This window comes from Hippoglossus stenolepis, chromosome 3 (genome assembly GCF_022539355.2).
Source record: "Hippoglossus stenolepis isolate QCI-W04-F060 chromosome 3, HSTE1.2, whole genome shotgun sequence".
Classification (NCBI taxonomy): domain Eukaryota; kingdom Metazoa; phylum Chordata; class Actinopteri; order Pleuronectiformes; family Pleuronectidae; genus Hippoglossus; species Hippoglossus stenolepis.
In genome coordinates this window covers 28,051,609-28,064,765 of record NC_061485.1, presented here as the reverse complement: position 1 = coordinate 28,064,765, position 13,157 = coordinate 28,051,609, and the positions used below count along the sequence as shown (strand labels likewise).

Sequence of the window (13,157 nt, the reverse complement as noted above, 5' to 3'; positions counted from 1 at the left end):
CCTCTGGGCCCTGCGCTCCATCAAGCCTCGGGATGGATGGGACTGCTTCCAGTGTTTGCATATTGCCAGTGGTGCAGAAAGTCGCCTTCGCCTTCCACCACAGGGTTCTGGGGTCTGGCATTACATTCAGTGCGTCATTCAAGGAAGAAAAAAAAAAAGTATAGGAAAAAATGCCTATTGCCTTAAGGTCCCTACCTTCTCTGACTGGTCCCTGGGGACATCGACATTACACAGCTGTGAGGAGTGAAGCGATGCAATACAAAACAAAGAAACAAAGAGGAATACAAATGCTTAGCTGAACAGAGGAGGGAGATTGTGTTAAAGGCATTCTATCAAGAGACAGGAGGAGGCTGTGCACAGGGACGCGTCTAAGAGGCAGCACCATCAGACACTGAAGGAAACACAAACACTGTTGTTCTCACACACTGGACCCAGCAGACGACAAGGTTCTTTAAATAGTTCAAGCTGAGGTAGATGAAGTCAGACGTGGCTTATTAGCAGATCTGGTTTGCGACAGCAGGGTTAGGGTTACACAGATGCAGACCGGTGGGAGTCAAGTCCAGGCTGAGCAAGATGTCTCGTTCATCAACGACAAGGGATGACTTGTGTTCAGTTGACGTACAAAAGAATATATTTTTTTCAAGTTGTCAGGCTCTTTGATCCCTAAAAAAGATCTTGGGCTGTATCCTACCAGCACTTCAAAGCCTGATGTCAAGTGCAAATGAAGGAAGGGGCGGCATATAGCTCACCTAGAGCTGCACTCCAATAAGGCAAGGCCTCAACCTGCAGCGGCCCGGGTTCGATTCCGACCTGCGGCCATGTATGCTTGTCCTCCCCCACTGTCTCTCTATCCCCCTTTCACAAGCTTATCCATTAAAGGTGATAAAAAGCCCCCCAAAAATACATTTTTAAAAATGCATGGGGGAATAAGAAAATTATTTCAAGTACACATCCACATTTTCTGTATGCATGCAGAATGCACTGGCTAAAGGGAAATGCAAACCAGAAGGTGTGGTGATTAATTGTTATCCTTCACTGCCAGTCGCATTAACCACTTATTACCTTTTAAACAATGGTTGTTGAGGCAATTCATACATTAAAAACAGAAATAAAATAAATAAAGAACATAACATTGAATGGTAGACTAACATATCCTCTAGGGTGGTCCTTCTGGATGTATGCCTGTCAGGTCACAGTCAGACTATAGGAAGCACATAGCTTTTATGTGTTTTTCTGAAGAAAAGAAAAATAGAGGCAGAATGTTGCACTTATCTTTTTGTTTAAGAAATACAAGCCAGTGTGTCTAGTTGGAGAGGATTTGCTCACCGTGATATAAAGGCCAATCTCAGATTCATTGCAGCTGGAAACATGTAGCTGCAATGGATGATTGAAAAAGACAAACGCTTTTAGATAATGTTAAAACTCTCCCATGGAGTTTGGGCCCAACAATTAGCTTCTGCAGGACGCATTCTGACAGAGACGGTGCTACACAAACAAGTCTAGTGTTGAGTGAGCTGATAGCTAAGAAGCTGAAACCTCATCCAGAAGGAACCAACAAAGGACAAATTGTTCCAAAGTACCAGACACTGAATCACTATGAATTGTTTTGGCTAAAACCAGCTGTGAGCAGCACCATCATCATCATCATCATCATCAATACCATCTGACATCAGTTGCCTCGCAGAAGTAAAGCAACTCCAAGCATCGCATTAGAGACGTTAGTGTTATATGCATTCAGTAATTTAATATGATCGTCAAAGCATGTCTTAAAAATGAAAATGGTCCTAGGTGGGAAAAAGGTTCCTAAACTTTGCCCCAGTTAGTAACATATGCATACAGATACTTATAGTTAGTAGATGTAGAAGAAATGAATAGAGCTAGATGGAAATCAAAGTGCGATGTGATTGTGATCTAAATGTGTCGCCTTGTGGAGAGACTGTGAAAAGCTCCTGCACCGCCATGGTCCAACCTCACAGGCGTTTTCACTTATGTGCCTGATTAGAGCTTTCAGTGGTCTGCAGTTCTCACTGGAGCTTCTCCAAAACAAGATCATCAATTCGACACACAATACACCACTTAACCACTTATACTGACACAATAGCACACATACCTACAGCAGTGTAAACAAGACACGCTAACACGCACATATTTCACATGGCTCGTCATGGCTGAATCAAGTGGAAACTAATGCACTGTACCTTCTCTGCCAAAACTTAATAGTTAGGACAAAATGTAAGTTTGCAATTACTGCATATTCACAAATGTAGACGTGCCAAAAAAATATAACGCCTTTTGTGTATCCAGAGGGAGAAGTGTGAAGTCTGATAATCTGCCTCAACGCTTCATTTCTACTTCACCCTACATAATTTACAGCCTGATTTGCTGGTCACAGAGTTTTGCAACTTGCTGACAAAAGCCTCCAATCAGCAGTCGTTAATCACTATGTGTGAACTCTTCAAAGACGTAATCAGGGAGGTCACGTCTAACCCTAACCCTACAACTCCAGCCAATCAGAGCGCAGGATGCGGTGAAGTTGGTGAAGGTACATGTAGTGGTGAGGTACCCCCTGATTATCTTTACACTGCACATGTCTATAATCAGCGAAATCAAGCAATAACCATGTTTGAGGGACAGGACAACACAAAGTCAGTGCAGCTTTTACTAACTGCATCAAGCTCGGGTCAGGTTCAGACAGGAAACACTGAATTCCTGTTGGGTTCAGGTCTGGCTTGGTCATTTTAAACCTTTCATTAAACATGTATATTAACAATTTATAAACACTCAACAGGGGAGTTAGAGTAAAGTGTCACCAAACTGTTTCAGGTCAGAAATCAGGTTGTTAAACTGTGGATATCCAGGGTGACGTGCACTGGATGGTGGACGGTTCATAAACTCTATAATATACAATGTGCTACACACGTTTTATGGGAAATATGTTTGACAGACAATGACTGACTTTAGTCCCACCACGTGAGAAAGTGCAGGCGGAGACGAGGAAGTGCGGCTAGAGTTATTTTCTGATCTTTACAACTGTGACATCCACTGAAGTGTTTTACCTCTCCTCCAGCTTAATTTCTGTGAGCAGGATGACACAGAGGAGCAGGAGGATCAAACCGATTCACTATGTCTCTTCTCTTCTGTGTTTTTGTGATAAAACGTAGTTTGGGGACGAGTTGAGGGTTTCTCCTGGTATAAGACAGTGTAGTGTGTGACTCCTGTTGTTGTGTGAACTGAGACTGCTGACTTTGAAATTCATTTTATGTGAGCTCGCGTTAAGACGGCCTTGGTTGAGTCTGAACACGGCAAGTGAATCCCTATCACAAAGAAGTGAGTTTACCACACCTAGGCCAATCCTGCTCTTCATCCCGGCTTGAGGCTCGGGGCTCCAGGCTCCAGATTCTGCCCATTAGTGATCAGGGGATGTAGCCGCAGTAGCAAGATCCCATTGATACATGCACTCAAGCAATCAGGCCAGATTCAGCTGTTGATCATGACGTTTAACCACATTTTATAGCATCAAACAACCAATTAAATGTCAACCTAGCAAACCAAAACGAGCAGCACACCGAAATGGCAAATTGGAAAACTGAGGAGCTCACATAATTCTCAACTTCAACCCTTAAGAAAGCCTAATTAGCCATAAAAGCTAAAAACACCAACTCAAAACAAGTGTTTTCTTAACATTATTCAGAATTATTTCACAGCTGCTGTACAATTATATAAGATTTCTGACTGATGGAATCAGTATATTATCAGGGGTATCAGGTCTCTGTGAACACCAGGGCAGAGAAGTCATCAGTCGACAGCTGGAAAGATCCACTAGAGACCATCAGAGAAGTTATGATGTTCACTCGTGTCCAAACAAGTGTTCATTTTATGTTTCTATTCCAGTTCTCAATATCTCATAACATGATTTCTGCTAAATTCTATCGTGGAGGTGCCTATTCTTGCTTCATACAAAGAACAACTCAGTTGGCATTAAAGGAAATCATGAAATTTGTATGAAATATAATCTTGGACTCTTGAGGCTCCAGGGAAAATGAACACTGGTGCTCCATTCACACAATTTCATTGACTGAGGTGATATTTAAAGACCTTGAAAACCTATTTTCTCAGTCATACTGAGAGTAATTGGATCCCACATGACTAAACTATATCATAGTTTTATTTTCCATTATTCCACTTGAGAGACTTCAGATTTTCAGCTTTTCCCTGTGCCTTTCTTACTGCTTTAAAGCGGGTAGGACTCATTTAGAAAAAAGGTGATGTGTGCATGTGCGCACCATCAGGGGTTTATTACATTTACATCATAATTTGATCAGACTTAGTATGTTCTTTGATCACTGTTAAATAAAAATGAGATGAAACCACAGGTCATGAATATTTAACGTTATATACGAATGTTAACGATTTTATTGACCTTTCAGAGGCTTTAAACCATCGTTTAGTACATTAATAAGAAGATTAGGTTAATAAGGATCTGTGTGATTTAGCTCAACGGTGGACTGGATGAACACATTATGTGGTCACTTAACCAAGAAAGACCCCCCAATAAAAAATTCAGCAGAATTTTCAAAACAGAGTGCTGTTCATGTGTGAAATGCAAAGTCCAGACCTAATTCTGCGGACATCCTCTGGAGTTCATGTCTGAAAAGTATTTTACAGAAGAAGAAAAAAAAAGTGCTTTCCCTTCGTCTGAAAATATCAGCGAAACAAGTCCAACAACAAATTTCCAACATTGTCTTGAAACATCTTAATGTGGAACTCCTCACTCCTCATTCTCATTGTTACTCCACTCTACACCTTTACTCCTGTATACCAATTACAGTATTGAAACTCTTGCTAGAGTGATTAAATCAGTTTTAGTTTTATTTTGACTTCTCTCTGTTTAGCTGCATGGGTCCATTACTCTGAAAACGATGAGGTCAATCAGCCTCTCGGTGGAGCAGAACAATATTTTCCCGCAAAACAATCCCAGTCATGTAAATCTTAAGAATGTGTTAGGTATATGACCACAGAGAGGTTAACGCAGCAGGCCCTCATTGAAACTGGTCCATAGTTACTACACTGCAATAACTGAAAACTGATCTCAATGCACCGCTCTGAGAAATCAAAACAAATCCAACCCTGCCTGCAAAGGTTTGTTTAGTCCTTAGAGTCAATAACATAAAGGGTACACGTGGCACGCACATGAATTCAAGCTATAGTGTGTGTGTGGTTGTGTGCGTGTTTTTGTGTTTCCTTGGGAAACTTGAGGATATCCATTCACAGCCGACACAACATTAGAGTGCTGATTAACTGTTGAGCCCACACATTTACTATTAAGCGCGCGCATAACCCCCCCACACACGCACACACACACACGCTTCCATGGTTGCGATTGTGTGTTTATGAGAGCGCAGAGAGAAGCTGCTTTGCTTACCATGAAAACCTGTAAATTGAAATCTCACTCAGCGATCATATCGGAGTAATATCGTCAGTATATCTGATAGAAGAGCATGATAATAAATTTGAGGTCACTCCACACCAAACAGCCTATAGGTGTTTATAGATCCACAGTGTTTCCAAAGTCTGTATATCTATCATAAGTCTTTCACAGTTTACTTCACAGTCTACTTACATCTCTGTCAAAGCTACAACCCCCACACACACCACACACACACACACACACACACACACACACACACACACACACACACACACACACACACACACACACACACACACACACACACTCACATCTTGTAGCGCTATTTGCTCTGTTTGGTTCCAGTCTAAGCCAAACGTTGCCCACCCACAGTTCACATGTGGTAACACTTTAGGGGAGAAAGTGCTTCTTATGTTCACTGAACGAACTGATAGGAGGGGAAACACTAACTGTTATGTAATGCGTTTGCATCTAGAGGTATTATCCTGTCTGCTGACAGACAGATTAAATAAACGGAGCCAGAACCACACTTCCAGTGTGTATGTTCACTGGGTCTCAGTGACATGCGTTTTCACAGCAGGCCTTCAGCAGTAAGTAGCACATGATCTCATTAATATTACTGACTTTCTACCCCTCCACCTCTATAATGGAATCATATGCAGTCAACAGTGTGTGTGCTGGAAGCAGGGATTTGCTTGAGCAACACTTATTGAGCTGCTGTGTATTAAAGTCTATAGGTGAACCATATATTTAACTTGTTTTCCACAAAGCAAAGCTGCAAAAGTTTTCACCCTGTTGCAAATGAATGGATCAATTTACTAACTACTGCAGCAAATGCATTACTGGAAGACCATTCATGGAAAAGGTGGTAAGATGGTAACAATTACATTCTCCTCTGAGGAGACAGATATGCTGTGCAATGTTGACCATGAGTCAACAAGCACTTCCAACACGTTATTTCACGAGGACTGATCTTTAATTATCACATTTTTCCTTTTAACAACAATGCTGCCTCTTTGGATCTGTTATGTCTTTAAAGAGTTGTTTCTAATATGGGTAGATACAATAAACACTATAACATTATTCAACAGCAGCTCACACTATAGCCTCCAAAATGACCATAAAGTTGAATAAGTACCTCTCTGAAGCAACGACCATTACACTTGACTTAATGAAGGTAGGATTTATTGCAGCGATGATGCATTAGAGTGAAATTGTTTTGGTTAGATGTAGCTGATAAACTTCCAGCTGAGTGTATTATCACCCTATTAGGCTTTGAAGGCTAACATGTTTGCAAACAATGTCCCATTTACACATCCAGCAGACAGACAGCAACATTAGATTTTATTTGAAGTTCTCATTTTATGTGAATTCTCAGCTCCAGGGAGGAGGAGGGTTACCACAGACCTCGTAACATTCGTCCTGAGTGATCCATTCCCAAGTGGTTAGCGCCAAGTACAGGTGTGAACACTCCACAAACATGTCCTCCTGACACCCGATCACTCAGACTACATTCACCCACACAAATTATGCTTGTGACGATAAGTTTTCACAGGAAACACATTTAGGACAGATTTTAATGCTGTCCACTTGTGATCAGGGGCCTCATTTATAACCGTTGCGTACGCACAAAACGGGGCCTGAAAGATGCGATCCACTTCATCATTTACATTAAAACCAACAGCTTTAGTTGTGCCTGCGAGACATAAGTGTTCCATAAGAACCATCAATTGAAAAAGATATAAAACAACTTACAGCAAAACCTTCAGAAACCATTAAACAGCGGAGTTGCAGAGCTGAGTCATTAATAGTTTAAAATAATATCTTCTAACACTGTGCGTGTATCATCAAGGACGAGTGTGTGTAAAATCACAATTATAAGTTAAGAGAGACTATTCACTTTCATACTTCTATTTCCAAATAATATCCCAGAGTGGAGGTTAGGATCCACTGATGTGTGAAGTAATCGGTCCGATTGCTCTGAATATAAAAATGCCGCCGTGACACATGTGCATAATGCTGCGTGATGGATGCACTGGCACTGATAGAGGAGTGTGCGAATGGAAGGATGAGGAGGAAACAAGTGTTGAGGGATCACGTGTATTTTTTTTTCCCATGATGATGATTCTAGAGATCTGTGATCTTGGATCTTTGTGCTGAATTGAGTCCAGTATTACACAGACTGACCCGACGAGACCGAACCATCCCAGTACAAACACAAGTACTCACCACTCTGGTTTATCAGCCAACAGGTATGTGTGTGATGATTAACACTGTATAATATTAACCTTTCTATGTAGAGCCTCTTTTAATCATTTAAAAAAAATTATTCTGTTAAATTTCATAGATTGAGGACCTCACAGTTGTCTCGTAATTTAAAAATCCTGAAGTTCCCTCACAGTCCGACAGTGTGAAGTGATTCTTTTTTTGCTTCCACCTTTGAATTAGGTCTTTTTTTTTTTTCAGGCTCCGTTCTCTCTATCGTCCTCAATCTCACTCACTGGATTATCATCAGCAGCAGCAGCAGCAGCAGCAGCAGCAGTGTATCAGTGTATTTTCTTTATTAATGACATCACTGCTGTCCCATATAATCGCTCTTCACCTCCACCTCAGTAACAAACACCACAATGTCAGTGTCAGAGAGTTTCACTTCCTCTTCTCATCGCTTGATGCCATGACTCACCGTGGAAACCCATTGGTCAGCAGGATAAGGTAATATTCATGAGGTGCTTTGCATTGACCATATATGGTTGAATGTGGGCGTGTAGAGAACAGAATATGAGGCAGATCATATCTCACTTAACCCTTTTTTTGGTACGCCATTTTCGTCTTTTGTGCTCACGTACACTTTTAGTATGAAAAAAAAAAGATTGCGTGGCCATGAAATAATAATGTGTCGGAACAAGATAATAGGCCACACTGTCATGTTTGCAATTACTGGTCAATAAAAACATTTCCGTGCACAATGACTCACCGTGCAATGCGTGGTTAAATGACCAGTGTGCAGAGAGCTTGGCTGTGAGCACATGGTATTTTCCCACACTTAATATCTTCTGGTCATGACTTATTATCTCGTTCCCAGCATTATTATTTCCTGGCCACGTAATATAGATTTTTACCCAAATGTCACCAGAGGGGCTCTGTAGAAAATGGCCATCACATAAGACCAAGGAAATAACACAAGATTGTTGAGTTTATTATCATAGAAAACTGGTAAACTAGCAAACATTCAACTTAAAATGAATGAAAGTAAAATTAACAAAATTGTTTCCAATGTTTATTATTAAAGTCATTTTTAATAAACAATGATTAATAAACTTGGTTTGTGTATACCTGGGGAAACAATATGCCATGTATAGAGGACCCAACAACAAATGTTTGCATCAGGACCCTAAAGAGGGTTAATCCGACAATGGTCTTTAACCAACTCAGCTAATCAGTTTCTTGAGGACAAACCTCAATGTTTCACTTGTAATGTAATATTGTGCACGTTTGTGTGGCTACGTTCACTAGCTTCTCCACTTCCGGTAGAGGACATTTAAGCTTAAAAACGGTGGAAATGACCTCTTTTCCAGTCCAATTTGAATGTCGGGGCTTGCGGACACTTGGATGACACCACACGTTGATTTATTATGTCTGAAGAAGAGGTCACTTTGGCTGAAACACTGTTCACCCCTGAGTTTCCTCAAGTGTTTTGTGGACTCGAACACTTCACCCACCCCTCCATCGGCATAGTGGTGAGTAAATAATGAGTGAATTTTCCTTTTTCTGTTAACTATCCCTTTAAGTCTGATTTGGAAGCACCAGGCAACACAGGTTCCAATCAAATTATAGTCATTAAAGGTGCAACAGGCCACAGTTGTGAGTGAATGCTGACCTCCTGTCAGAGGAGCCACCGTTGTGTTGAATGAAGGAAGGGAGCAAAGTACACAGGCACTATGTGGAGTGTTTTAAAGCCATTGCTGCTGTAGAGTAATTGGCTATGGCCAACATATGCTCCCGGCAACCGGCCTCCAGGAAGTGTGAGCTCAATCAGTCGATGCATTGTTGAGTATCATAAGACCTGCATTTTCCTTCTTCATGAGTGACTGCATCCAATTAAAATGTGTCCCAATCTCTGGACAAACTGCTCCACTGCACGGCAGTTGTGCTGCCTTGGCTGTATGTGTTTGTTGTTGTTCATTTGTGCAAGTATTGTTGGTGGTGTCAGCTTGTTTGTCCCCTTGTGCAAACCCAGCTTGAGGAAGACAGCTTAAGGGACACACATAGACGAGCTTTGTGAATTGCTCCAATTACCGCCAGGGGTAACATGACAAGAGGAGGCGGCAAACCTTACCTACACACATGCGTCCATCTGTCATCAGTGAGAAGCCTGGGAAGCAGGAGCAGCGAGCCTGGCCTGCCACTGCTGTACACTGCTGACTGCAGGGACCATTTTCTACAAGAGAGACGAAGAAATTATGAGCAGCATGACCACAGTCATCTTCGGATTGCACGCAGCTACGCCTCCAGGACAGTCTTTGCTTATAATGTCTTCACTTTCTAATCTTCATGCTGTTTCCCTGCTGTCCTGCTATTTCATGACCTATCGCACTCAACTCAACAGAATCAATTCTCGCTATTAAACAGCTCCGTGGTCCTGTCACAAAGAGGCATGGACCAGGAGCTGTTTCAACCACCATTTCTCACACATCCCTCACAAAAGCTCTGCAGCGGTGAAGAGCCTGAAGGCCGCTCCATACATTGATCAGGATATTCGTATGAGTAACAGTCAGAGACACTTTGAAGGAGCGAGGCTTTTGCACGATCCTGGTGTACACTCCAGGGGATTAAGGGTTTCTGGGCCTGATCCCCTCCTGACTTTATCACGATTCAGCTCATGAAGCTACAGCAGCGTAAACACAGCAGATTAACTATGGCTGGACAGTTTATCAGTGAAAGTTCATGCTGCAGTTGGTTTTACTGCAGGAGGGAGCATTCACCTCAGTCAGGCAGCACTCGGACACATGTCAGCCCAGTCTACTTGCTTTGCTTCAATAAAAGCAGCTGATGTGTTGAGCAGATGTATCCGGCCTACTGGGCTCTAGGCGAGTTACAGTCTGGAGACACCAGTGACTGCTAGCACACTTGACTGCCTTAAATTAAAAAGCCCAAAACGCTGTCATCACCCATTACACATAAAGCTGTAACACACAGTTTTACCTAGAGGAGTGATCCACGAAGAAGGAACTCACAGCGGGAGGTGAATATCAGAAGCCAAAATCTACAAATCATATTTAATAGTTTAAAGAGAACCTCCAACCTTGTTCACAGCTACCTTTATATAGGTAAAGTGATTTTGGCAGAATCTCTTAAAGCCTGAAAATGACGTCCCCGGGGCTTCATTGAATACAATACATCACTTATTATTTTCAATGAGGTCAATTAGCATGGCATCTGGAGTTCAGTTATTTTCAAAATTCAAAAAGTACAGTTCACAGTGGCTTCATTGATTCACACACTTTACTGTGTTGTAAAATTAAATGTATATGGATAAAATTGCTATTTTTGTTGAGGTCACTGTGCTCCTGGGATCAGTCAAAGCTTTAGCTGTGGTTTTATAGCCTTCCCCTGGTCTATGACATGCCACAGCCTGATCTCAGAGGTCTGGGGGAGTTTCTGACATGCAGGGTGCACTGTGGGACTTAACATACACATGTGTGTCCTGAACTATGTCCAATCCAACCAGTCAGCCACAGTCAGCCAAAGAACAGTTACGTTTCCGACACAGAATTAATGAAGAAAACAGTGGAAGACAACAAAGGGTCTGAATACTTTTGTTAATGAGAGATTTTGACTTTAAATACATTTGCTAAATATTCTACTTTTTGTCACAATTCCACTTTGTCATTATAACATGGGAACTTGAGCGCACATTGATGGCCACTGTATGTACTGCAGGAGCGACTGGTTGTTTCAAACAGCTTGAAGAGATGTTTATACCTGACATTACATGATGTGCATTATACCTGGGTATTTGATCTTACTCGCTGAGATCAGTAACCCACCAACTTAAGTGTCATTATCACACAATCACACTGAGTTATTATTTACATTATTCCTGTATTAAGAAGAGTAAATCAGTTTGAGAGTTATACATATATATTTGTGTTTCTATATGGATTGTGTTATGAAGCTATACTATAAGTCTTTCCAAATTTGCCATGGTCATGTATGCGCAGGGTTTAATGAAGACCCAATCCAAAGTCACTGCCTCGTAGTTGTTGCCTCCATATTAATATATATATATTAATATATATATATGTTTACTCTAAATGCACACATTCCCTGCAAACTGAAAAGTGTATGCATTATAGTGTAATGTTGGTAATACCTGTACAGGGATTGAGGCGGACAGGGCTGCTGGTGGTGGTACTGGTCGTAGTGGTCTGTGTTGGGACCACAGCAGGACTGTCCTCTCTGACTCTGTTGTCCTCATCAGGACTCACTGCACAAAGAAACACAATATCAGAAAACATAACAAACATGACCGTACATGAAGGACCACAACTTATGGAGGGATGTTAATGTTTCTGATCCATGAAACCAGTTTAAAAAAACAGAAATTACCCTAATTATATTTTCCCAAAAAGCAAGTCACATTTGACCTGAGCTGGATGCTTTTGTCGTTATTCTCTTTTATAGAGCACAGAGAGGTCTGGGAATAAATTATCTTTCATTTGTGGTTGCAGGGAATTTTGATGAGCAGGTTTAAATGGCTCTCGTTCAACTGCCATGAGAATGATGATGAACTCGGCTATTGGTTTAACCACAGCATAGTCATAGAGAAATTACCATATAGGATAAAGACTCATGTAGTTAAGCTTTTAATGGAAGTAAAATACTATAGAAACTCCTTCATCTCCTTTGAGTGAGTTCCAATCATCATCTACTTTAGTATCACTGATGAAACACAAGGTCAAGTAGGGGACAACATTAACTGCATTTGAAAAACTATGAAGATGACTATATACAGGCTAAAGCACTATGTGCAGTGGCCTTTCTAAACCTGCCTGTTTGGAGTGGGCTGTTTTCTTGTCCTGTGTTAATGCTATAGAGCTACTTCAGAATTATTCCTTGTCATTAGACAACCCCTTCCCTTACAGTTCTACAATATACCGTCACTTTTATAGTTTGTGTGCTGGACGTTGTGTGCAGATCTTTTTATAAACAGTCTATAGTGCAGAGAAAAGTTAGGGAACTTTGTGTTCACCATACCTGGTTTATCTGCAATGAAGATTTATAGTCAATGTTTTTCCTAACTGAATTATCTTTATTACTGTTCATGAGTGTGGATTTTTATACATGTTTAAATTATTTACTGAACTGGTGTGGTTTTTTCATTAATTACATATTGGCTATTTTACAGGTCTGTTAAGCAATCGGCACAATGTTCAGACCCACTTTCAAATTGTTTCATAACAAAAGCTCTGTAATTCAGCTCAAAATAAAAGCATTACAGCAACAAAACACAAATAATGCCTTTACTTTGAAGACAACTTGTTAAGGAGGAAGTGATTCTGAAAATGTTGTTGCTATGACGGAGATCAGCACCAGTGACTCCCATGATTATCTGTGTCAGTCTGATATGGTGAAATAAAAATAATCTGATTATCCATATCATCTGCCGCAACAGATATTATTCTACTCAGGCTGCCAGTTGCCAACCACTGCTGTAGTTTATCAGAGG

The 13,157-nt window shown here is 41.1% G+C and overlaps 1 protein-coding gene across 1 annotated transcript in view; it reads right to left on the bottom strand.

The window, feature by feature from the left end:
- fbln2 (fibulin 2) overlaps positions 1–13,157 on the bottom strand; it is a 74,088-nt gene that overhangs the window by 21,346 nt on the left and 39,585 nt on the right. Inside the window, exons 7-8 of the mRNA XM_035151997.2 lie at positions 11,802–11,915; positions 9,765–9,866 (exon numbers count right to left, since the gene is read on the bottom strand). Of these exons, the coding sequence (XP_035007888.2) occupies positions 9,765–9,866; positions 11,802–11,915 (216 nt within the window). The remainder of the gene's footprint in view (positions 1–9,764; positions 9,867–11,801; positions 11,916–13,157) is intronic.